Source organism: Hermetia illucens, chromosome 6 (genome assembly GCF_905115235.1).
Source record: "Hermetia illucens chromosome 6, iHerIll2.2.curated.20191125, whole genome shotgun sequence".
Taxonomy (NCBI): domain Eukaryota; kingdom Metazoa; phylum Arthropoda; class Insecta; order Diptera; family Stratiomyidae; genus Hermetia; species Hermetia illucens.
The window spans coordinates 62047665-62075612 of record NC_051854.1 but is presented as its reverse complement, the minus strand read 5'-3'; the positions used below and the strand labels follow the sequence as shown (position 1 = coordinate 62075612).

The 27948-nt window shown below is 42.0% G+C and overlaps 1 protein-coding gene across 1 annotated transcript in view; it reads right to left on the bottom strand.

Annotated features, from left to right (window-relative positions):
• Window positions 1-27948, bottom strand: part of LOC119660594 — a 482908-nt gene that overhangs the window by 67558 nt on the left and 387402 nt on the right. Inside the window, exon 4 of the mRNA XM_038069268.1 lies at window positions 26405-26606. Coding sequence (XP_037925196.1) covers window positions 26405-26606 — 202 coding nt within the window. The remainder of the gene's footprint in view (window positions 1-26404; window positions 26607-27948) is intronic.

The window sequence follows — 27948 nt, the reverse complement described above, 5'->3', positions numbered from 1 at the left end:
ACAAATTTCAGAAGTAAAGCCGATTTAATGGTCTGCAAATTAATTTGATGTTATAACATGGCGAAACTCAGTGCAGGCTACTACATAGGTAGGAATTTGAATACACAATGGCGGTAGGAAGACATAAATATGGATAACTCTTGGATAAAGAAATTTGATTATGTATACAGGGCTTCTAAAACAGAGAGCCTCTAATCGGGGAATACCGAAATAGTGACTGTGAATGTCTCTCCGGATAGTTAGTTCGGCTAACAATGTAGTAACATGATCCAGAGAAAAGGTTAAGCTAGGTTGACGGAGCGGAGGGAATGGTAGCTCCAATACTGTGACCTCATATATTAAGCCCATTGTCCCACCTTCTTATACGTTCATATATTCAGACAATTTCAGGCTTTAATAATGCGTGCGTACAATTCATTGCTTCAAGACCCATAAGACGCCAGGAGCTGGTGAAATTACAGCCGAGTTTTTTCAATTGATTGGTAACTGTTGCCGCAGCAATCCAATTGAATCAGGGCCTTGAAGTGTGCTAGAGCACTTCATTCAAGACCGGAAACGGTACACTACAGGATTACAGTACCTTGTAGGAGGTAATGTAGTCAGCCTTGCACTCGGCCGAGATTATTACCCTGATTGGACTTAGGTACTCATTCATAGCTGAATCGACTGGCATCCGACGTCAAATCACGATACAATTCCCATTCCCACCAGTGAGATTTGAACCTCGACCTTCCGCACGATAGCTTTGTGTTCTAACCACTCAGATACCCGGGCTTTAGTGAAATCTAAGGACGCCTCGCACATGCAAATTGCTAGTTGTAGCTGCCTTCTCTATGGCAATTACGTCTCTAGTCTGAAAAATGACGTTGGTTATTAAGGGTAACGCTGTGTCTTGTCCTTTTACTGAAATTTACTGCAAAGGGTCGAGCCGAGTTGAAATAATACAAATTGATCATATAATACATCTTCAACGGCGTGCCCATTGAGATGCAAACAGCAAGAGTGTGATGACCCGTCTGATTGAGTACCTTGATTTTGTTGCCATTTATTTACATGAGGCCTATTTTGCTTACCTCCTTCTCTAAATCTAGAAGTTCGATGGAAAACAGGTAGATGTGATCAGTATAGTAAAGGCTTTTGAGGAAAGGCGACATATCGTCGATTGAAACCGTTCACATTATCGAAATCTATGAAAAGCAGATGGAGCAGTGATCTAAACGTGTCCACTGTTCCACAATGAAGGTTCTAATATGGTCAGCATAAAAGGATCAAGAGAGGCATTTGGTCTACTCTCTGTCAATCGAGTTTTCAAAGTGTTTGTGATGCACAGAGAAGGTTCGCAGGGAGACCATCAAGGCTGACGGCTTTACAGGTTCACTTCTGTTTGGAAAAGCAGTCCAGGTAAGTGGGTTACGATGGCTAGCGATTACATTCACAAGAGGTGGAACTTCAGCGGGTGTTATATAATTGAAATAGGACGTACATGGCAACCTGAACAGGGAATTGGAAAAGAGTGGCTTAATATCCGTCAATATTCTCAGCCGGCAATTCAAAACCAGTAGCGTTCAATCAAGAAGATAATCTTCCGACTGATTGAACTCAAAAAATTTGTAAGGAGTCATTTTAAGGGAACTTGGTCACTGCTGGTTGGCATTTGTTGCGTAATTGATTAAAAATTTGGAGATTATGACATGGCTGACAACCCTACACGGAGAACAATTTGTTACGAAGCCACGAAAGGAGCTTCGGTCTGGAAAATATATAATAGTGGTCAGTAAACCAGAACAGGTTCCTTAGTCAGCCAAAAAATAAAACCTGGTGTTATGGGCTTTGAAAACATAAGCGAAAAGCTATGCACTCTGGGCTCTCAAGGTAATTCCTTCATTAACGTTCACGCTCCTACAGAGCAGACGTTCGAGTGGGAGAAGAAGAGCTTCTATGACGCAGTAGAACGAATTTTCGACACCTGCCCCAGGTATGACACCTAAGTAGGGACGGAGCCCATATTCAGGCGATATTTGTCTCCCATAGCTTACATAAGAATACCAATGTCAATGGACTGCGGATTATTCAGTTAGCAGTGTCATAAGAAATGGTTGTTGAAAGTACCTGGCTTGTGGGAAAGCGGCCCCCAAACAAACGAGGTATTCTCGAGAAGGGACTACTTTCAGCCAAATTGATGAATGATAGAGCATAGAGGAGGGCCAATATACGACGAGTCAGTAGGATGTAGACACATATATTTCGATGCTCATCCTGGGGGGTTGAATATTTTGATGAATTGCTTAAGAACCAGATTTCGACAAATGCGGTCATCACCAACAATGTAAGAAACAGTGCGTGCAATTCATTACCTCAAGACCCATACGTTGCTAGGAGCCGGTTGAATTACAGCCTAGCTTTTTAAATATTAATAATAACCATAGGCGCAACAATCCAATTGAATCAGGGCCTTGAAGTGTGTTAGAGCGCTTCATTTAAGACTATAACGGTATACTAAAGGATTGCAGTGCCCTGTAATGGGTAATGTGGTCAGCATTGTGCTCGCCCAAGATTATTATCCTGATTTGATTCAGGTACTCATTCGCAGCTCACGATACAAATCCCACTGCCACCAGTGAGATTTGAACCGCGACCTTTCGTACCACAGCCTTGTGCTCTAATCACTCAGCTATCCGGACACAAATATTGAGGCCACCAAATACATCAAGCGGTTCATCAACTTATGCTCAAGGTGAGGGTCAGCGAATCATTGAATGACGACTGGCAGCTAGGTATTGTCGGTCTCATGCAGAAAAAATGTGATACCGATACGCAATGCAGCAATGTAGAGGTGTTCCGTTTCCAAGATATTCTCCGCTATTTTGCTAGACCGGATGGTTCCATACGCCCAGAACTGATACCAGAAGGCGATAGGAAAACTTTTGGATTATGGTCGTTAGTTGTACCGGCTTCAAGGCCGTTTATGCTTACACAGCCAGGATACGACTGTAGACGGTCAGGAGAATTCGGTCCTTAAGCTTTTTAAATGCCTGATGGGCAGTTTTGCCTTTTGCAACGTTATCGTTCGTATCGCTCCTCATAACACAAGCAGTCCGGAATTTTTTCGAAGTACTGTTTGCCGAACTCGATAGCAATTTTCACTCACCCACTCCTAGAGTATGCCAATTTCACAACTTCAGCTCTTGATTCCCTTGGTTTGGTCCATTTTCCTAGTTTTAAGTACTTAATTGGATTTTCTCTCTTTATTAATACACATAAAGAAGCAACAATAATTAGAATAAATAAATAAATAAATAAATAAATAAAAAAAAATTTATGTCATAATTCTTGGGTTTATTATGCGGTTTTTTTGATGCACAGTTGAGTGTGTCGAATGTCGATCTAAAATCCTTAAATACAATGTATAAGGGGTTGTTTCACCACACAAATTGCCTGACGAGAGTGGCTGGAAGTTTTCTCAGTGGTCCAGAGCAGATATTTCTATAAAAATAGGAGAGCCTCCATAATTTTTAACCCAAACCCGTCACATCCCGCGCCCGAATTTTCGCTCTACGGCCGTGGCCGCTGTATTTCTAATGAGATAACTTCTAGTAGCGTTACTAACCACTCCTCCTTTCATTCGTTTGAAATGAGTTAGTGAACCTCTCTTTTTAATATAGCAATATTTGCGTAGCCAAAAAACCATTGAAAGAGTCAGTTTTCAATTATGTTGTCCTTAATTGATGCAATTCGCCTGCATTGTTGCAGTATTTAATGTAGTATTGCTGTAGGTGTTACATGGAAAAGGATGCCCAAAAATACCTACCAAAAGAGGAGTTGGAGGAGAGCAGAACATTGGAGGTAGACGGCTTTTTTTCGTAATTAATTAACAATCGAAATTAAATATTGGTTAAATTACTCAACCTATGTCGTTTGAAAATATTTTTCCGTGAAATTAGCCCAAAGGTACAATGCTTTTACAAAAACGCCTCCCTATATTCACATTAATGCAAAATAGTCCTTCCCTCCCACTGTCAAAGCTGAAAATAATCGGTGGTAGAGGTAGATACATATTAGTTTCATTCAACTGGCCGTAATAATAGGGAAATTTAATCACATTTGGCTGGTCGGCTCAGGTTACTGTATTCTGTCAACTTGTACAATTTCTTCCTGAAAGGGTGGTATTCCACGCGACATGTGTCCGATTAACAACATATATAGAAGGATAGAATGGGTCTGGTTTCATATTCTGTACATAATGGATTAAATTTCATGTTTTTCATGTTTAATAAATTGATGTTAGTGAAAGTAACCTCGGAGTGTAATTTGGAATAATGAAGTTTTTGTTTTTCCAGATTTCACCAGGATGGTCGCCATATGAGCTGTTATGTTATCATGGGATAATGTTAAAATTGTTTGGTTACATATGAATCTATTATATAAATCATTGAATTGATTTTTGAATTAGAACGATGCAAAATGGGAAGTCTAGCTCAGAGAGAATACATAACCTTAATTATTACATCACGGGGCGAAGTTATCTTACTTTGGCTAGGTCTCCGCGGGGTTCGTAACCCGCTTCAACATTTTCCCCATAGTGTCTAGAATACATACGGGTCTATAGGAGGACGGTTCCCCTGGCGGTTTGCCAGCCTTAGGCAGCAGCACCAACTTCTGCCGCTTCCGGTATGCCGTCCAGACCCGGGGCTTTGCTGACAGCGACTTGGCGATGATGTTGTGCCGCCACATCAACCACGCCCCTACCTCCGATGTCACGAGGCAGGTTCATCCGCTCCACGGCAGACTTTGGATGATGCATTCGGAATTTGGACATAGTTGTCCGTATTCGCCACTGGACGTTTTCCAGATCGGTCTTCGTCCACGGCAATATTCCGAATGCATAAGCCAGTGAAGGGATAGCGAATACATTCAACGCGCTCATTTTATTCTTCCCCGAGAGATGCGATTTCAGCACCAGCTTTACACGTCGCAGGAATTCGGACAATAGAGCTCCCTTCAGATCACCAACTCGAGCATGGGTTCCTTGCAGAATTCCTAGGTACTTGTAGAAGTCTGTCTCGGTCATAGCTTCGATGTGGAGGTCACCAATGCTATGTCCGGCATGCGGCTCGTGATGACCTTTGCGGATGGCTTGGATTCGACTCTTGTCTAATCCAAACTCCATCCGAATATCACGGCTGAACATGTCTATTATTCGCAACAGACAACAGATGGTTGTCAGTACCAGCATACAGCTTGATGTCATCTAGGTACATCAAGTGTGTCACTTCGCACTTAGCACGTAGGCCATACTTTATTGCAAAACCATACCCTTTAGCATCATTCAGTAGCCATGAAAGGGGGTTCAGTGCCATACAAAACCAAAGGGGACTCAACGAATCCCCCTGGAAGATGCCCCTCTGTATACGGATGGGCTCTGAGGCATTAGCACCTTCAGATGTACCCTTCTGCTCCTCGGACAGAATGTTGTTGGTCTCGAGGTGCGCATTGATCCTTCCACCAATGATGGATTATTATTATTATTATACTGGACATTCATATGTACCTAAAAGTACAGGCCTACTAAGCATATGTAAATTTTGTATAAATTAGGAAACATGAATTTAGAAATATATAGTTCGTCAGAATTATCAAAGCTGAACAGGACGTGTTTAAAACTTGTGGAGTTTAAGCAATTGCTGCTCCCAAAATCGGTTAGCCTGGAGTTTGGCACTTAAGCTGCTCCGACTTTCCATAATCTCGTATAGAGAGAAGATAAAGAGGCTAGGATCGGAGGGGGCACAAATACGACCCTTGGAAACTATCATTGGGCTGGTAACATCACACATTCGTCTGGCTCTGTGGCAAATCGATCGAAAGCTGGCAAGTTCACGATTCCACCAATAATTGGGTCTTCTAGCGGGGAATGGCCATCTCCTAGGCATCGACGCGTCACATGCCTTAGAGATGCTTTGTGTAATACGGAGAGCTCTATCCGTGGAGGTGCCTGCTTTGCTAGGCAGGTCTAGCCACACTTCCTGACTATGGCTTTCGTTAGTCGATAAGATATTGTGATATAATAGCATGTGTCAGTGTTGGCCAAGGTGTCGCTATGAAACTAGTACTATATATAAGTACATATTATTTATTCCGAGCATTTTCTTTTATTTAAATGCAGTTCGCAGCCATTGGAATTTTAAGTCCTCCAACCATAGTCTTGGAGCTGTAGCTATTCTGAATAAAACTTCCATGAATTTTTATATATTCAGCTGTTTTTCAGAACACAATTTTTAACTGAATTTATTATTCAATTAATTATTTAAATTGTTCCTGTTTTCTCACTTTTCTTCTGCTGCTGCTTTCCACTATTGTGCACAAAGGTCGTGTCATGGAAATTTCTTGTTGGCCATATAGCGGGACGAGTTAAATTCATTGGGCTCCCGAACATTTGACAATTCTGTTTGAATTTCGTTTTCTTTTCCTTTTGTCCTCGATCTTTAACTTTTTTTTGTCAAACGATGGGAAATTGAATTTTCGCATGAATGCCTTTAGATGCTGTTGGAGGATATTTGTATCTCAGTCGAAACAAAAATCATCCAGGGAAATGGATGCCGCCACGTAAAAGTTTTGATTAAGATTTTGTCAAACTTCCTAATAATATTTGTTGCAAATGACAATCATGATTGGAAGAAAGAACCATAATTAAAATTGGTTGGATAGTAAGGGAGTCATATGGAGAACACAGTTCTGTAGCGTATATTGAATCATAAAGGTGAAGTTTAATTAACGACAGCATATCCATGAAACTTCTTCAAAGAAAGGCCGCTTATGGAACTACATAAAGTACTAACGCCTGCACGGTTTGTAATCGACCGGGTCAATGGAGCGAAATCAGCTCGTTTGAGCTGCATTCAACGGGTTTTCGACGTTGTCATCTATTTACGAACCTGCCAATTACATCAAATGCTCGCAATAACCTGCTTTGCATGTATCCAGGTACTCAAACGAAGAGAGCAGCGTCAAAGGGTTGAAAGTGTTAGGGCATGAAATCAATAAAGTGTGTGACGCTGTCAATGAAAAATCAAGCCCGATCAGAAATTCAAAGTCCAATGGGAGTGCAACATAAGCCGGGAATAATTTCCATTTCTTGGAAAACTAAATGGAACAATTTGTTGCCTGGGTTCATAACTATGTACCCCTAACAACGGTAAGTTCTCCTCTCAGTAATGCAAAGAGGGTGTACGTGAGATAGTATAAAATGTACTCACGATCGGAAAATTCGTGAAATACCCAACCGATTAAGGGCCACAATATTTATGGGTTTCAGAACCATATCTTTTTCACAGATGTGGAGAAAACAAACAAAGAAAAAGTTGCTTTTTACTTTCAGTGCATTGGCAAATACGTACGCTTTTGCTTACGTTTATGAAAAGGAAATAGGGCAACTCTTTTAGAAGATGAAAATTTTTAAGAAGGAATTACATTTTCGTGGAATTTTCCGGGTTTGCTGGGTCGAATAACGTTCTTATTATGCCCGCGGGGCTTGTAATCCTTTGAAGTTTTTTAGTAGGGATGAAGTATCTACTAAATACCCATACGGAATAGAAGACGTTGGAGGGAGTCGTGAATACTCTTTGGTACTTTTATATTCGGCTAACCCTGACCTACTTAGCTGGTGTTTAAGAGAATATTAATGTTCTTTAGCCAGGAGCATTGGAAGTGTTTATAAGGGTGCAGTACTAACCGCATTCGTTAAAGTGCGAAATTTCCTTCCTTCCTACAATTATACGGAAATCTGCGCCAATATCAATGCATACCAATGTGTTATTCAGTTCGGGATAAAGGCGATGATTTTCTTACTTTTGAGAGTCGTGTGGAAAAATGAGGAAAAATGCATAGATGTAAGTTAATGTTCGGCAAGGGAAATACTTTTTAAGGTTTTATGAAAGTTAATTTACTGTTTGTCGTCTCCCTTTTGTCGGTTCAGCCAGGTGGAAATCTTAGAATGACAGCGTGTGAGGGATTTTCACTCAATAAAACCATCACCATTTTTTTTTTTCTCTCTTTTCAGCGTAGCAGCCCCAAATCATTACTTCGCAAGGAGCACTGCACTTTAAGGCGGTCTTCTACCGTCAAATGCAAATTTCAAGCCTATTTTTGGGAATTAATTGGAAAGCAACCACTAAAGATAATCTTTAGTTTTCTTTATTTGCTTTGTACATGTTTTAATAATAATAATAGTTAATAGTTTAATAGTTGTGAGTGAGACGTCTTTGCCGTAGTCCTTGCCGGTAAGTTATAGCGAGATGTTCACCGAGCAACTGAAGATGCATCCAAAGTCGTCAAAAACAAAATTATCGCGTTGAGTCATAAGCCTCGGAGAAATAATAATAATTGTCGGCGCAACAATCCATATTGGATCAGGGCTTTGTATTGTGTTAGAACACTTCATTCGACACCGTAACGGTACACTACAGTACACTATAGGAGGCAATGTGGCCAGCATTGCGCTCGTTCGAGATTATTACCCTGATTTCTCAGGTACTCATTGACAGCTGAGTCCACTTGTATCCGACGTCAAATCACCATATAAATCTCACTGCCTCCAGTGAGATTTGAACCGTGACCTTCCATACGACAGCCTTATGCTCTACCCACGCAACTATCCGGACACCCTCAGAGAAATGCTAGGGCGTTTATCTCAGGCGAGGTGGCAAGACGGGCCCCGGTCCCAACGATTTGATGATCGGCTGATGAAACTGGCCTTTATATCAGCTGAAGGCACTATTTATTTCTTTACCGCGTATGCATCGCAGACAGGTCGACTTGGTGCTTTCTGGCAACTTCTCGATGCAAAGGCTTATAACATATACATGGTTTATCAAAGGATTTTCTCATCTTCCTACATTTTATAGCGGCAACAGTAAAACGGAGACCGACTATATTCTCATAAGATGCGGACATTTTACCACCGTAGCTGAATGCAAAGCCCTTCCATATGAGACCATCGGACTTCAACATCGACCTTTGATTGCCGTCTTGCGAATCCAGCCACGAATAAAATAACTTGAGGAATGCACTGGCCCGCCGCGCATTAAATGGTGACGATTTCGTGCGAGGAAAGAATGATCTCACTTACGCTATGACCAACCATTGCGAATGTAGAAGAATCGTGGAAACATGTTAAAGGCACGATTCACATAGCGGTTCATTAACCGAGCAACTTGACTTTGGAATGACGGTGTTTCTCTGCTATAAAACGCTCCTCCAGTCAGGGTTGTGTTCTATGTGGGGCAGACTCAGAGGACTGGTTACATGTCCTCTCTGTTTGTCCAGCGTACCGTGACATCCGCAATCTAGGCGACTTGGGCGTTCACGGGGTGAACGGTATCTTCGATGTTAGCCAGTGCCTTGCTAGCAGTGGGACACTTAAAAGCGCTAATGAGTTCGCGCGTGCTGCCTCCTCGACGCTGCTTCGCCTGCAGTTTATGGGCAATTGGCCTAGTGGCCGCGGTGGTCAGCCACCAGTTTTGCGTGTTTGGTGTTAGTGTTGTTTTATGATGTTCTTTGTGTTGTATTGTACGCAGAGCGGTAGTTAGCTGGTGAAAGGTTCCGTTGCCAGTTAACCCGTTGGGGAGTTCCGTCCCCACGTACTCGAGGAGGGCGATCAGACCCGAGTCTGCAAGGGACTCATCTGAAGTGATTCTGCTACGAAGCCTCACCGGAGGTTATCTGGTAACATTGGAATCGGGATGGCCCTCTGAGAGCATACGCTCCAGGAGAATTCCTGGAGGATGTGTTTTCGGCCCGGTTATTTGCGGTTGGCCCCTTAGTGGGAGTTTCATGGTGGTTGTGGTTATGCCTACATAGCGGGCTAAACTCCTCGGAGCTCAAGCATGGAGTTGCGCTGTACAATTCGGGTGCCGTACCCCTTAGTTGCGGCAGAGATGTTATATAGGCCTCGCATTCACTGGTATGAATGCTGAGCCTACACTCAGTATAAACCAGTACCGCTGTGCTAGTTATGGCGGGGCTCTGATTGTGGAGAATCAATCCGTGTCCGAAGAGGACTTTGGGATTATGTCTACACGGCAGGTACTCACGTTAAACTCCCAGGACTTTCATGCAATAAAATGCTGGCCAATTGGCAAACTTATAAGAATGCCAACAGGGAAGCAAAGAAAGCTGCAACCCGAGCGATTCATTGCAAATCATTACGATAAACTGAACACTCGGGGTGGAGAGAAATCTGTATCAATTTGTCAAAAACCAACAACAACGCATACAGGATATCGGGCACTTCTGTTTGCTTACCGACCGACAAGCGGCGATGGACAGATGGCGAGAGTATTTCAAGCAGATTTCAACGGAAGAATTTGTTCATCCTCTACTATCACAAATATTGCCGAACAATTCCACTTGGCAGCGCCACTGAAGTTGATGAATCAATAATAAATGAAATCGGGGAAATTCGGGGAAAGCAAAAAGACCTGACGGTATTGCATCTGAAGTCCGGAAAGCGAAGAGCTGCGACTTAACACTGTGGCTCAGTGAATTTTTAAATCGGGTTATTGAGGAAGGTAGACCACCATCTGACTAGCAAGAAAATATCACAGCTCTAATATAGAAAAAGAAAGGCAGAATGTTCAAATTGTGATCGATCCAGTTGCTGTCCCATATTATAATTTTTGAAAGCACTCTTGACAACCGCGCGACTTGAGAAGCTTGACTTCGACCTTGTCCCCGCTCAACTGCTGCAGTTGGCTCGGGGAGCGGTCGCCTCCGTCAGCAAGGCGTGAGGGTGCCCTTTAATTTTGAGTAAGAGCATTCTTCAAGCATGTCGGCGACTAGTCCAAACAAACTGCTCGTTCAGGATGACGAGCCCATGATAAAATTGCGTGGCGTCAGTAGAGATGCCCATGAGCGCGAACTGCGCCTCCAATTGGTGGAATCTGGCCTCCTGGTTATGCCGCCAAAACGGTGGCACCCCCACTACCGCTGCGGCTACCAGGGGTGCGAAGGTGCCGGAGGCGTCTGCAGCGTTGTTGTCGAATGATAAAGCGAAAAACCTTCCGAGCCCACCTCATTTTCCTTTAGCCCTAATGTATATGTGCATTCAGCGCTCACTTTAATGTGATATTGATATTGAGTACTTTAGGTTGCAGTAAATTTACACGGAAAAGTCAACTTTGAGCTGCTGTAACTTTATCAATAATAGCATGACCCAATTTGGGGATATCATGCTTCATACTATAGACTCTATTACTACAAATTTTTATAACTCTAGGGTAAACGTAAGGGGGGTTTCTAGTCAATTTCTGAAAGACAGTAATATACTACTGTGAACTTAAATTGAGTGTAGAGTATTTTGAGGACATGGTCGTGGCTATTTGATTCACTTGACTACCAGGTGTGATATTGTCCAGAGATATCAGACGTAAGGAAGCGGAATCGTCGGATGGAAGCTAGGAGGTCCGCACTGGATACAGTATGCTTTTCGGTCGCGGTAATGTGGGCAAGGGCCATAGACCAACATATCTGCGGTAGTTAATGCTATACTTTTTATTAGGTCTTGCTCCAAGGTTTTTCGTGGGAACTATTGCCTAGTCATTTTCGCACTTCTAGCTGCAAAGAAGGAGAGAGCAAGCTCCAGTTTCGTTTCGGACCACTGCCTTCGGAATTTTTTATAAGGTTAGCAAGTTGTCACAGGGACAATTTACTATTTTTCAGTAATGCCTATGGAACAAGATGTTGGAGCTTAGACCGGGGCCAAGGTTTTATAATCAAGGTTTTCGTGATGGGTTTCCCCATTTAGAGTGGATGGATGGGGCTGTAATAAAGTGGCTCCAAGAGGAAATCCAAGCCCTTAGTTCTCTGGATGAGGGCATGGACATGGCCGCACTGCCAAATGCGGCAATTGCTAGAGAAATTGATCGTGAGGGGATCGAGCCTTTGACAGTATAGAGTGAACGAAACTTGGCTAGAAACCGACCATGGCATAAGCTTCCAACTGGAAAAAATATAAAAATCAGAATATTAAAAGCCCTCAACGCTGAGGGTCGTCCTTATATCTTTTTGAGGAAGAGCCATGGGTTCGATTTAACAAAATCTGTGGTATTGGATCAGTTAAAGGGCCTAGGATCTTTTACGATTTATAATCTTCAAGCCTGTGTCCTAATGTCAAAATTTTGATTGACGGGCAATGAACGATTAGATCGCCCAAATCGCAATGAGTAGTCAATTTGACAGTTCTTCTTCTTTCCTTTAGTCTTTGTTCCGTTCCGAAGCGGGGTTGGCTCGTCATCATATCATCATCATATGAAGCCACCATTGTTTCGGCCGGCCTTTTGGTCGCTTACCATCGAGTTCAATGTTTAGACCAATCCTGGCAAGTGAGTTTGCGTTAGTGCGAATTATAAGGCCTTCAATTTTTCCACGATCGGTGTAATCCTATGTCGATCGCGGATATCCTCATTTCGGATGTGATCAAGGCATGTCACGCTACTAGTTCAAAAAACACCCTGTTTATTGTCTTTTATAGTCAGCCAGTTAGAACTATAGAGGGTAACTGGGCGGAAGACATTGAGGTAAATTTAGACTTGAGACGTTCGTAGATATTTCGATTACAAAGAACGCCAGTTGTGGAACGCCACATCATCCAGGTTGCGCTAATGTGTGAAGCAATTTCAAAACGCAGTTCACCATTGGCTGATAGCATTGATCCGGGATATTTTGAAGTTATCTCTGAATATGAGTAATAAAAAGGGATTTCCTAGGGGATCACTTTTTGATGACCGCCGGTCAAGTCTCAAAAGAAAATTACATGATGAATCTGAGAACCTAGTTGGTCGCTGCGAAGCTAATAATAACTTCACTATTGTGTACCCTATTACTTGTAGGTAGTTGTAAGCTTTTCGATGGGCCTGTGAGGGAAGTTAGCGGTAGGTTCTTTACCCACGATGACGACCTTTTGAAGGGAAGAAGGAACACTTCAACATCATTTTCGACGGTGTGAATTTTAATAGAGGGTGAATCTGGAGTGTTTCCAGATAGAAGGAACATTTCGGAGAAATTAATGGCTATTACCCCAGCAGCATATGATGGTTCAAAATATCACGTGCTGAGTCGAAATAAAATCTAAGATAAATTTGAAGTTTAGAGTGGAGTTTGAAACTAAAAGGTAAAACAATTAACTTTGAATTTGCATTAATAGGTAGAAAATTAAGGCCATTGTTCAGTTTCTATATGTGTATCTGTGGCGTTGTTACTACTAATGACTGTATCGAACTTGATATTGCTCGACGCATTAACAGCGTCAAGCTCACCTTCAGTATTTTGCGTAAAAATGTAAATGTAAAATGGTCGTCACTGGCATTTAGAATATTTCAAAAGATCGTGTCATGCGTACCTTCATTTCAGACGATATTAAAACGAAAAACTCAACATATCTCGCATATCTCTTACCATCCCAGAAGCTCGCAGTTGCTAAGAAAGCTTTCGACACTGTATTAAAGCAGGATATTTGCACATCAAATAGCTGCTGGTCTTTTTCACTTCACATGGCCCAAAAGTCCACCAGGGAATGGAGACCATGTGGCGATTAATAGGTACACTGTAACCAGTAAAAGGGGCACAATAGTTCTTCAAGGACGCGATGCGACTTTCCCTTAACAGAATAATAATAATAATAATGTGGCGATTACAGATATCTAAATGCTCAGATCATTCCAGACCGCTATTCTATACCATTCATCTACGACTTTGCGCATAACCTCGCTAACTGCTGTGTTTTCAAGAACTTGGACTAAGCCAGGGCGTACCAGAAAATCCCTGTAACCCCAGAAGATATTCTGAAAACCGCAATATGTACACCCTTCGGACACTTCGAGTTCACACGGATGCCTTGTGGTCTGTGCAATGCGAAGCAAACTTTTGACAAGTTCATCCTATCTTGCGAAAAGTTAACTTTTGTTTCGTGTACTTGGATGATGTTTTGGTCGCCTCTTCTTCAGAGTCTGAGCATTTGGTACATCTCGAATCCATTTTCAGCATATTCTTTAGGCCGGTCTTGTGTTTAACGTTGAAAAGGGTAAATTTTTTCAACAGCAGGTGAAGTTTTTAGGCTACATGATTTCCCTTGAGGGAATCTAATCGGATCCAGACAAGGTTTACGTCATCACGGACTTCAGACAACTTAAAACTATCAAGGATCTGCGAAGGTTTTTTGTATGTTAAACTTCTATCGTCGTTTTTGAACCAAATAATAACAATCGTTGGCGCAGCAACCCATATTGGATCAGGGCCTTGAAGTGTGTTAGAGCACTTCATTGAAGACTGTAACGGTACACGACAAGATAGTCTGTAGGAGGCAATTTGGTCAGCATTGTGGTCGCCTGAGATTATTACCCTGATTTGACTCAGGTACTCATTCGCAGCTGAGTCGCCTTGTTCCGAAGTTAAATCACGATACAAATACCACTGCCACCAGTGAGATTTGAACCGCGATCTTCCGTACGACACTCAGCTATCCGAACACTTTCTGACCAAAGCCGCACAATATCAAACGATTCTCAATGCCTACTTGTTTGGATATAATATTAAAGACTCACGCATTATTGCGTGGTCTACAAAGGCCGTCCAGGCGTTTGAGTTAGCGAAACGACAGATGGCGGACGCTACCCTCCAGGCATTCCCTCAAACCGATGCAGCTCTAGCCGTATTTGTCGATGATTCAGACATTGCTATATGTGCTGCTCTCCATCAAAAGGTGAAGCAGATCTGGCAGCCGTTGAGCTTGTTTTGAAAGAAATTGAATACAACTGAACAGGACTACAACACCTACGATCATGAGTTATTAGCCGCGAAAATGCAATAAAGTACTTCCGATACTTTCTAGAAGGCCATTCACAGTGTTCACGGATCACAAACCTTTTACCTTCACTTTTAAGTAGAAGCCCGACAAAGCATCCGCCAGCCATCTCTGGTACCTAGGCTTCATAAGCCAGTTTACTTCGGACATCGAGCAAGGATAATGTAGTTGTAGACGCTTTGTTACGAGTTTCAGAGGTTAAAATCTCTGCCGCGGACAATTTTTTGGCAATCGCCGAGGCACAGAAGGATGATACAGTGCTTCAGAGCCTCAAGCACAACTCCAAATACAAACTTCAAGTGTTTTTTTCGGCTTAGCTTCCATAATACTCTGCGAGACCTCTGAAAAGAGACCTGGGCCATATATTCTGGCCGATTGTCGCAAGGAAGCATTCCATGCAGTACACAATCTTCCGCACCCAGGCATTCAGACAACAAATCGGCTTGTCACTAACAAATATTTCTGGCCCTCAATGAATACGGATGTAACCCCTGGGCTAGACAGTGCACCGGGTGCCAGAAGTGTAAAGTCACAAAGTACATACAGAAAGAAGTAGGCTCATTTCCTCGGTCTACAAAGCGTTTTCACACGATTCACATGTACATTATTGGCCTCTTACGAGATTCGCATGGCTTCAGGTATTGCTTCACAATCATCGATAGTTTCACGCGGTGACCTGGAGGAATACCTCTGGTCGACATTTCCGTACAATCGTGCGCCGAGGGCCTTTGGTGGAAATGGATCCCTGAACGCTGTTCGAGTCTACCCTGTTCTCGGAGTTGAGCCAAATCAAACGCCACCGTAAGAATGTGTACCACCCAAAATGCAATGGGATACTGGAACGCTGGCATAGGACACTGAAGGCCGCTATAATGGCGCACGATGACTCTTCATGGTCGCAAGTCCTGCCTTTCGTTTTACTTGGCCAACGTACAGCCCATCGTGAAGAGTTTGCCCGTTCAGTGCAGTGATCCTGTGTTCGATACCAGGTTAGCCCTTTCCATCACTGTTTTTCCTTGGACATCGTGGCAAGATTAAAGTCATCCCGCCATCCCGTCATGCTTCGACGAGGACTAACACCTCCAACACATGCCATGGTTCTCGTGGATGCTCCCCGGAGATCCTTGAAAGCACTATCTAAGGCCCATGTGAAGTATTGAACATAGGGGAGCACTTCTTTAGGCTTGACGTCCACGGCAGGACCAAGAATGTCTCCGTATTCAGGCTTAAGTCTTTTGTTTTCGTGCCTGAGGTTTCGGGGAAAAAGGGTGCACGTTATGTGAGATTCAATCTTTGCTCCTAAAGTTGGCGTGCTAGGAGTCGGGTTTTGTCACTGAAACCGCGTATCAGCTGGGGGTGAGGTAGTGTGAAAGCAACACCAGGGTAGTGTAACTCGCCTGAGTGGCTCGCCTACCTGTTGGTAGCGGGTTGATAGCCAAGAGGTCAGCAGAGCAACCAGGGAGGTTTAGTTTACGGTGATAAGGTGAAAAAGTAGAATGATGGTTTAATAATTTTTTGAATTGGAAATATTAATATTCATTGAGCGGTTCATCAACGGGGACACTCGGGACGACAAGAGAGATTTATATCGACTTATCAAAAGTATACAGGATATCGAACACTTCCATTGTGTTAATTACAAGAACAGTATTTTGCTTACGGATAGATGGCGGGACTATTTCAACGGAAGAATTCTTCTTCCTCCATTTCCGCAAGAACTGCCGACATTTGGAGCAACACGGAGTCTCGCGGTAATGGAGTCGAAATTGTTGCGTTAGAGTAGCGGCGTAACTCTCTTTGATTACGCCCAAAATTAGGATATGCGCGATCGATGGGGTTGCACCAATGGTGGAAAAAAATGCGCCTTCCTAGGAATGGTAATGTAATTTGCGCTAATGAGAATTCACTTGTTAAGATTGGTCTGAACATTGAAGTCGATAGGAAACGATCAAAAGGGGGACTAAAGCAACGATGGATTGATACGCTGGATGGTGATTTGAAGGCCACACGGCTGCATCCATAGCAGGCCTTTGGGAAAGCAAAAGTGCACAACAGATCAACAGAAAGGGCAAAGGCTGAAGAAGAAGAAGAATCATAAAGAGTCAACTTCCCTACATAAGGGGACAAAAAGCTCCAGTTCACTCAAATTCGAAAACATCCAACCATTGCAAATAATATCAGATTTGTTTTTATTTGCCATTTGCATTCGCTCTCATAAAATAATCATCCTCTTATTCCGCCATCATGACAATTTTCTTCTCCTTCAACATAAACGGTATCGAAGCCGTGAGTTTATTCAAAGATATTCGAACGCTGATTTAATGCTGCACAATGTACCGTGGAGACACCATGAAAATCAACCGGATTGAATGGATCCTTGCATATTGCAGATGGGATTTATGAAAGCTTTTCGCATTACAATAAGTAGTCTTTGTTGTATGCACTTGGTAGGATTTCAAGGGTTCCTATTAGAAGTGTCTTTATTGTCGAGTGGATTTCTCCGCCAAGTAAGAAAATGGCACTCGATAAATCCCTAGAAGTGCAGGTATATGTCCTGTTTGTACACACATGTGTATGTATATGAGCATATATATATATAATTCGCAATAAAATGGAACCGTGGAGGAACTCTTCGTGGCGCGGAGACAGACACTAAAGATGGGTTGGTCCTAGGCATTACTATTGAGATCATTCTCGAATGGTCTCTCCTGTTCTAAGGATGTCGTTTCTTTTTACTGCTCACATATGTAGGGGGAGGTTCAATAAAACTTGGATTTCAATCAGAAAAATATAAATGTCATTCAGAATGTTTATTTTTTAGTCACATAAGTCTTTCTTTATGTTGAACTAGAAAATGTACATTTGTAAAGAATGGTTGAAAGGAAGGCTCTGGGAAAATTATCTCTTCACAGGAAAATGCTTAAGTGTATTAATTCACTTAAATTGTACTCTACCAATTTCGCGGTCTTATGATAATCTAGTTGTACCTGTCTTTGTCGTTATATTGAAGACAGTTATACTCTACAAGCCTAGGATAGCTTAAAACAGTTTACGATAGGAAAAATAAGTTCCACGAGGACTTAAGCAAACATTTCAGATGCTTCTAATTTCCATCTCGTTTACGACCAGTATGATGCAGAGCAGATTGCTTTATTTCTTAAATGGTGGAATCTTGTCCCTTTTATATCCTGCACTTCAGTTTAGCTCACAGTTAGTTTCGTAGAAAATATTCCGTCTTTACTAAATGAATAAAATGCATAAAGTCTCGAAAATGTACATGAAATTTTCTACTTTTCTGGATGTAACATTTGCTTCAAAACCTTCCTGCTCACCTCTCTCTTCCTTTCCTTTAAAGTATCAAAGGAAGTGGCAGCCAAGTTGTAGCAAGGAAATTCATGTAAATGAAATTTCTGTACATCAACAAAGAATTTGAATGGCTCCGGTATGTGGGACCGTCTTCTTAAAAGAATAATATTCCTGGAGAACATAGTAGTTTTATAGTACATCTTTAAGATATCTAAATAGTTCTCAATGATTCAAGGAATTGCTATAGAGCTGATCACAGATTCCGAACAATGGAATAACAGCAAATGAGGCAGGTATCTTACAGTGAGCAAATAATTTTGTGCTGTCGGTATCAAGATGTTAGAGGTAGAGTAAGAGAATTCACTTCGAGAGAAACTACACAGGAACATATCTACTTCCAGAGATACTATAACATAATGTGCGGTACCGCAATTTGAAGATAACAGGAGCTCTTTGCGGGAGCAATATTCAGAGTATTGATTACACTGATAGCGTAGTCTATGTTGGAATCACTCAGTTGTGACTGCCGCTATTATTAGCATAAATGGTCTTACGAGATAGAGGAATTGCTTCCCACCATCTGCCGGTCTCAAACGATCGGAAAATGGTACTTCTGATAGTTCTTCGCAGCATACAATGAGTGCGGAATATTGGTAGTCAGTAATAGGCAAGAATAATAGAATGGGTGAACTTCCTTGGTATAGTCATGCATATCATTGACGAATCGACATGAACAATATAGGTGACACGGATGATAACTCAAACTCAGAGACACAGTTCACAATTTCACCGCAAAATATAATGAATTATGTTATGATACTGGTTCTGATTTGAGAATATCTCGGTAATGAAATGTAGTCCTTTGGGATTTGTAGCCACTGCGGTTCGAATGCTCCATTTAAAACTGTAATACATTTCCCGTAGGTAGGAAGTTAGTTATATTTCATTCTGTTTTAGGCACAATTTCCCGAGTGTGCAGGAAAACTCATCGCCGGGAAGTCCTTTATAGTGCGATACAATACAGACCTCCATAAGCTACTTAGCAGGCTCTTTGTACGTGCACAGAATCGGTCTATTGAAAACAGACCTGTTGAGATCATGGTTGCATTGAACTGGATAAAACCATATGATTGTGCTTCATATAGGGATTTTGTGGGCTCTTTTTACAGTAGACAATTTGTTAGTTTTTAGTTTCAAAAGCAATATTGTAGGTGCATCCTTTATTATCATGATTTAGTTCGACATTTTGTTGTGATAAGTGGACTTGCACTTCTCCTGTTGCTCTCTATGGCATAGATGCACGTTTTTGTAACACGGTGGATACCAATATTTTATAGTGTGAAGTTTGATGGAAATTATGAGGAGTCTCAAGTGTAATCTACCCATGATTCCACCAATATTTGATGAAGCAATGGGTAATCTAATTGCTCTGCCATATACGGTCCAAAGTTTGTTAGAGAGAGGCGGAGAGAAGAGCTACTATAATTTGGAACACCTAGCCATCTCAGGAAGTAAGCGAGGTAAACTATTCCCGGACTACTTTACTTTAAAGGGCTCATCCGTTGTAAATATACTATTACTAACTTTATTGTGTAAATATCAGAACCGGATATATTTTGGGGTCTAGATTTCATAAAAATGCACCACTGTGATTTTTTTCAGATTTTTCGGTTGGATAGGTTCTGAGAATGAGACCTGTTACACTTTTTGATGGTCATATTTTGAGCCCTCACTCCCTCATGTTTCAACCGATATCATATATGGGACCAGTTTCGAAAAGTACTAATTGAACCCTTTCGTTTAATACCTCACTTTTTATGAAAAAAATGTTGCATCCTCCATTCACATGTATGGGTAGCCCCCTTAAACTTAATACAAAATGGCGCCACTTGCTGTATGTAAAAGGAAGAACAGTTCACACGCTCTTACCAATTTTCCCGGCAATCGGTTTAGCCGTTTCCGAATAAATCGTAAAACCGGGATGTCTGGAGTTCCTTATTAAGGCAGGACTAGACCGGATACCGGTTGTTGCGCCGTTGATGATGATGATGACAGACAGACAGACGGATAGACAGGCATCGAATCGATTCTAATAAGGTGTTGTTTCATACAAAGCCTTAAAAAACATTGAAAGCTAAATTTTTGGTGCCTTGTTAAACTTTTTTTTTGTAAATTTTAATGCTTTTTCAAGGTTTCTTTAATGAATAGAAAAAAATAGCGAATGGATCACAATTATCGTTGTTTGCAGACCGTGGAAGTATGTTCTGAATAAGTCGTGATAATTTCAAAGAATTGCGTTGGATAGATTTTGAGCTATGGTGGCAGCAGATTTTCAACATGCAGTTTTGAGAAAAATGCATTTAAAAAGTAGAATGCGATGTTCAACCATAAACTCTTACCTGACCATTAATCTGTTGTACCTAGTCCGTAAACCTTAGGTTTCTTCAAGAAACACATGCAAAGCCTTAGCCTCAATTCTTACGATTTTAATGAAGTCATTCGAACGTCATTCGGACCGGTAAATACGCGCTTTATCACGGCGATCGAGAAAAACCTCACTAAAAATCACTTTGCCCATATATTTTACACTATATCTAGATACAACTGAAGCCAAAAAAAATGATTCCTCGGATTCGACACACAGGATGACCCCGTTAATTTACTGTTAAGAATTACAATTCTTGGATACTTTGGTCTGTGAATGCTTCTCGACGACGGTATTGACGCTCTCCCAGAATGTTCCTTGAGTCGACTGGTATCCGACATCCAGTCACGATAACACAGTAGGCAGAGGGATTCTGCTACCACTGGGATTTGAACCGCGATATTCCGCTACGACAGATTATCTTGAGGAGATCGCCAGAGAATATTGATGAGTATTGAGCTCACATTCAAAGTGTTGTTTTTTGATCGGACCCATAGGTTTGTTGATTGTCAAACAGGAATTTGCTATTGTTCTGGTCACGTATCGCATCAGAAAAGAATTTGCAACTGGCTGCAAGTCTTTCAATGGTACCGTTAAAGGCGTATACGGTCGTCTTCTTATTCACATTGCTGAGCCGCTTAGCAGATGGAGAGAACATTTAACCACGGTTATCAACTGCATAACATAATGTGCGGAGTTCAGGTCAGTTTCATCTGCACTTTAGTGATTTTGAGAAAAGCTTCGCAGCGTCAACAAAGTGACATATGATGGTATAAAATTTTTACGATTCTAGTATGAACTTAAGGGGGAGGGGGAAGACGGATCATTTAATAATATATCATTATCAACTTTATTTGAGAAGACATTGGCATTGAAGGAATTTTAAGTCAAGATGCCCGCTTTGTGATTTTTTCAGGTTTTGAGTTAGGTAGTTTGTGGAAGTGGCCCCGTGAAAAAAGTGATCATTTTTTAACACATCATCTCTGCAATCCCCCCTTTCATCATCAACGGCGCAACAACCGGTATCCGGTCTAGGCCTGCCTTAATAAGGAACTCCAGTCCCCGGTTTTGCACCGAGGTCCACCAATTCGATATCCCTAAAAGCTGTCTGGCGTCCTGACCTACGCCATCGCAGGCAGGGTCTGCCTCGTCTTCTTTTTCTACCATAGATATTGCCCTTATAGATTTCCCGGCTGGATCCTCCTCATCCATACGGATTAAGTGACACGCCCACCGTAATCTAATGAGCCGGATTTTATCCACAACCGGACGGTCATGGTATCGCTCATAGATTTCGTCGCTATGTAGGCTACGGAATCGTCCATCCTCATGTAGGGTGCTAAAAATTCTTCGGAGGATTCTTCTCTCAAACGCGGCCAAGAGTTCGCAATTTTTGTTGCTTAGAACCCAAGCTTCCGAGGAATACATGAGGACTGGCAAGATCATTGCCTTGTACAGTAAGAGCTTTGACCCTATGGTGAGCCGTTTCGAGCGGAGCATCCCCCCCTTTACATCAATATCTAAACTAGGACCTCTCATTCGATATCCACTTGCCTCTATTTCGTGAAAACGCCGGCGTTAATGCCGTGTATTTGACACAGAGCACATCTGTTTATTGCTTGTCACATCAGATGGGGATATACACCCAAGAAAACCATCTAAGCGTCGTCGAGACACCGACACACCAAAACATTAACCATATGGGTCACAGGTACACAATGATATTGCGTGCTGGGGGAGCTACAACCTTTTGGCAAAAATATTTGGGTGATTTCTAAGTTTTTCTGGGTATTTTTTTAATTTGACTAAGTATTTTGTTATCTACGGGAGGAGCATTTAGATCTCGATGTAAGCTACTATTTTTGATGAACCAAGGCGTATTTGCTATTATTGGAAAGATCTTTTATTGGGTTTGTTGTAGTAGTTTGATGCTGGACATTTTTGTTGTACTTTATAGCTGGGTATGCCGTAGGTCCGGATGGGTTTAACTATTGTCTTTTACAAAAGGAACTTATTACAACTTATTATAGATACCATTCTTATACTGGTAACTAATTGTAGATACATTTTACTTTCAGGTTCACTTGTGTTCGTTTAGCTTCCATGTGTCTTCTTCAAGTAAGACGTCGATCAGGGTGAAAGCCAAGATATCTGACCCTGGCATGTTTTCCAATGAAAAGTGAAGATAACGTGATAGCTTCGCCACACGTTTGCGCGTTTTCTTCAGATATAATTCCCTGGATCTAACGATCACCGTATCATCCGCGAACGTAGATACAAGATTTGAAGATTTTAATCAGATACTTGATAGCGTGTAGAGGGAGTTCTTGACCATTTTGAACGTAATTTTGTCGTGGTTACATGCTTTTTTAGAAGCGAGTTCTCTGATCACGCCTTTGTAACTCTGAAGCGAAGGTTCGTTTCAGCAGATAAAGTTGCAAGTTGAACTTCATTTTTCATTGAGGTGGGGGCAATAAGATTTTCTAAATTAGCCGCCAGTGCAGCACGTTTTTCAGCATCGCTCCAGGGCCCAGTTACCATGTCCAACGTGCAAGGGTTAGGCGGATATTGAGGGATTATCTGAAAGACCGCTTCCTGTTCTATGAGACGCTAGAGGGCCAGAGGAGGATGGAAATCACGTCGGGAGTAGCGCAGGGATCCATCCTAGGGCCGGACCTCTGGAACGCTTCCTACGATAGTCTTCTGAGACTCGATATGCCTGAAGAGTCGCGCCTGGTCGGTTATGCAGACGACGTTGCGGCACTTGTTGCCGGACGCACTGTTGAACAGGCGCAAAGCAGACTTGGCATATTGATGCGACGGGTAAGCGGATGGATGACTGCTCACGGTTTCAACCTTGCGCTGGAAAAAACCGAAGTAGTCATCCTGACCAGAAGGAGAATCCCGACCTTCCGTCCCATATCGATCGGCGAGTTGACTATAGAGTCAAAACCAGTGATTAAATACCTTGGTTTAATGCTCGACTCGAAGATGAGCTTCTTCGAGCAAATCAAAGCAGCCGCGGACAGGGCTGCAGCAGGAGTCGTGGCCTTGAGTCGGCTAATGGCGAATGTGGGCGGCCCTATATCAACTAGGAGACGTCTCCTCATGGGAGCAACGCAGTCCGTCCTTCTCTATGGCGCGGAGGTATGGGCTGATGCCCTTGACAAGGAGGTGCATCGTAAACGCCTCGCTCAAGTGCAGAGGCGGGGAGCTTTGCGAGTGGCGTCTGCTTATCGCACCGTCTCCGAACCGGCTGTGATGGTGATTGCGGGAGTGATCCCCGTTGCCCTCCTTGCCAAGGAGCGCAAAGCTATCTACCGCCGTAAGGGCGAAAACTTAAGAGAAGTGGTTGCCCGTGAAGAACGTCAACGCACCCTTAACGAGTGGCAACTTTCTTGGCGAAATGAGCCAAGAGGCAAGTGGACTGCGCGGCTCATCGACAAATTAAATCCGTGGTTGAACAGAAAGCACGGTGAGATTGATTACTTCCTTACCCAACTTCTAAGCGGGCATGGAGGTTTTCAGTCTTACCTGCACAGGGTTGGGAAGGCGCGATCTCCTGATTGTGTGTTCTGCAATAGAGTGGCGGATGACGCTGAACACACCTTTTTCTCTTGCGAGAGGTGGGACGGCCTCCGCCAGCAGCTTTATGCAGACACAGGGGAGCTCTCTCCAGATAACATTGTGCGAGAGATGCTGAAGAGCGCTGGCAGCTGGAATCGTATTGCGCATTATGTTCGGGCTCTTCTTACTACGAAGAAGATTGAACTCGACCGGCAGAGGGATCGGACGGTAAGGGTTCCCTGAACTGACAACTCCCTTCCTCTCCTCCCCTCCCGTTGGTGAAGGGAATTCCCTGACTTGAAGGCCCCCAAAGCCGGGAGAGCGGGAGGGCTAGCCCGAAGTAATGTGTCAAACGGTTCCAGGCTAGTTCTCTGATGACAGGGAGGTGTTTAGTTGGTAACACTCTGTGCGTAAACGCATTCACCTACCCTACTCCCAAACAAAAAAAAAAAAAAAACGTGCAAGGGTGGAGAATGTTCTCTCGGTATTTTCAGATTCCTACAAGCTTTCCAAAGAAAAAAATCGATATCTGCTTTTGAAGTTAAATGAGGTAATTTTTCTTACTCTGCATAGAGCTATCTACATGCTCCCTGTCGTCGGAAAGATAATAGTTAAAATAGTCTTGGAACGCATTAAGCAACATTGAAAGGAATCAATTTTTAACTCTAGATGTTTCTGCATTGACCACATAAATACTCTGTGGATCATTTTGGAGCAGCGAGCAAGGTTGAGATCTTCAATTCACCTACTTTACATTGATTATGAAAAGGCGTGAAGGACACTCCGGAGAAACAAATAGGTATTATTTGAATGACATAGGATGGCGCGAGCTGATGCCGCGCCGGAGTAAAATCTAAGAGAAATTTGAGGACAACAGCGAAGTCTGTGAGAATTGCATTTTGTCCCCGATATTATCTCTTCTTGTTATCGATGACATTCTTCATCATGCCTTGTCTGGACGACGTGGTGAAGTTCTATGGACCATGGTATCTTTCCTCAAAAAACCTCGACTAAGTTGGTGATATCTGTTCGCTCTTTCACCGGGTCATTGATCTTGGGTGAATGGCTCTGTATTTGGAGAGAGAGAGAGAGTCGGAGTGAATATAAAAATCAATAACATTATCTCAATTAGTGTGCAGAGTATATCTAGTAAGCGTGGTTTTTGCCAACGGTGGCATCGAACTGAATTTCGCTTGACAGCGCTAGGTCTGCTCTGACTGTCTTGTCTAAATTCTGGAAATTTATTTCTCTCAACCCCAAGATCAAGTTGAGACTGTTCTGCCCTAATGTTATCTCCATGATGCTATTTGGGAGTAGCACATTTAAAGTGACCACCACTGCTACTCAAAAGCTCCAAGTCTTCGGCAACCCTTGTATATGACGTATAATTTCAAACAAAGAATTTGGTCAGTGTACAGGCCAGTTACCTGTGAGTTATGTGGTAATGGATAGGCAACGCATTAAGGAGGGGCGACAATTGCATTGCTACGCCATGCAGTGGAATCCACTCTTTCAAGATGGGCGATGAGTGAGTCACCCCAAAAGTACTCAGCGCAGAACAGTAGAAGAGGTTTCGAGAAGTCCTAGAAGGGGATGAAATGCATTTGATCGGATTGCAGATTTGTTCGTTAGAGCATCTGGTTTGCTTTCACTGTAGCGCTGTTCGGACATCAGGAGACTGATAGGATGAGAGTTGGTAATATGATTTAGCTGAAATCGTTTTTCGACGAGTATTTTTCGTTATTGCGAAATCGATGGGATAGAAAGTTTTGCAGGGGTGGCCAGTGGAGCTTAAATGACTCTATAGAAGCCTAATACGTGGAGAATTGTAGAATATATGTGAAATATTTTACCTTCTTAATCATACTATTCTCTTTACTCCAGAAAAATTAATTCACGATGCCAGTGCGTTGTGCTAGAAGCATTACGAGAATTGAGGTCAACTATTATGATACTATTTTTACGTTGGTCGGGTGCAGAATTTTCCTAATAATTTCTCTTCTTAACTAAGTAATATGAAACATTAAACCTGAGTTATACTCAATTATTTTGAATAAATTTATTATACTATCAATGATGTACGAAAACTTGTACATACACAAAACTTCCCATGCAATCTTTATCGTTGTAGAACGTGAAAAAAAAACACCATCTTCACTTGACTACGCTATTTCTATAAAACGATTTCACTGCATCGAATTGAAAAATGGAGATTGAAAAATTGAAATTTTATTCTCATACTCGTATGTACTTACATGGTCGACATTTGTAGGCGATTTCAACAAACTTTCGAATGCGAGGGCATGGATTCAATTTAGTATTTGGGCTATCGTAACTAGAGCTTCCAGTGGCGTCTCCAATACCGCTTCGCCCCGCTCCATAGCCATCCGGGAGAACGTTGAATTTACAATGTTTCTTCTTTTGGCACGCTTCCACGACTGTTTGCAGCAACGAGTACTGTTTGTGAGAAATGGGGAAAAAGGATTAAAATTAAATATAAATGAGATGTGTATTGAATTGTAAATGCAAATCTATGGAAAGGAATAGTGAAATATTTATGAATCATATGTAGCTTATCATTATTCACGAGTTCGTTTACCCATCACGAACTCGTGAATAATGATAAGCTAAGTTCAGTCTCTGAATTACTTATTAGTTCTAAGTACTGACGAAATTTGTATGCACCATATCTTATATCGTTACGATTCTTTGCTGGCTTAGGACGCAGTAAGTTCAAACGATAGGCAAATTTGACCCTTCATAATTTCGGTAATAGTAGTACGATTCCATCAAACTTTTCATATTTTATGAACTTTTCTGACCATCCCAGGTTAACTTAAGGGGGCTTTTTAGTAAAATTTAACAATATAGTAAAATACTATAGTTAATTTTATATGGTTTTACAGAGGAGCATCTTAATTATTTTCTTTTACAATTTTTCCATTAGATAATTTCTGATAATGATTCTTGTCTCACTTTTAGGTAGTAATTTTAAATACTTCGCTCCCCTACTAAATACTAATTGAAATCTTTCGTTTGATAGCTCAGGTTATATTCGCAAATATCCACAAAAAATCATGTATTTCATTCTATGTATGGCATTTCAAAGACTGCATATATTCAGAAAAGTATGTGTGACAGACGGACAGACAGACAGTCCTGCCAGATCTCATATCAAGTGCGACCCCGTATGGCGGATACGGGTCTATTTATTGATGTGTATATATGTTTTCATGTACTTTCTTTTCAAACTGTGCATGGGCAAGTCCTTGTTCGAGGACCAAAATATTATGAGAAGGATACCAAGAACACAAAACTATAATGAAGACTGGAGAAGGAGAAAACTTACAGTACGGGAACTCAAACTTCAGTATCGGCGGTTTTCTGGTCCGAGCAAGCGTGTTCCCGGCTGTCGATACTTTCCAGTGACCGTGATTCGGTAATGAACAATTTGCTCCCAGTGATATTGAATGCTGGAAATGGTTTATATCTGAAGAAGAAAGGGTTCGTATACGGTTCGACTTTGCCAAGAAAACTACTAAGAAATTCGAAGAAACATGAGCTGAAAGGAGATCAGTGGACGCCGAAAACTGCTACAACTCCTATCATACTCATTCAAGAGGGGCGAAGGCAGGAGATAGTTAAAGATGAAAAGAGGAGCTCCTCAATTCTGAAATTTCCTCAAGTGCCAAAGATGATGAAAGGAGGAAAATAGGGCGAGTTTATTAAAGACAAGCATAACGTATACCAATCCATAAAGAATGTGGTGAGAACTTTAACAGTCCTCTATCACAGTTCG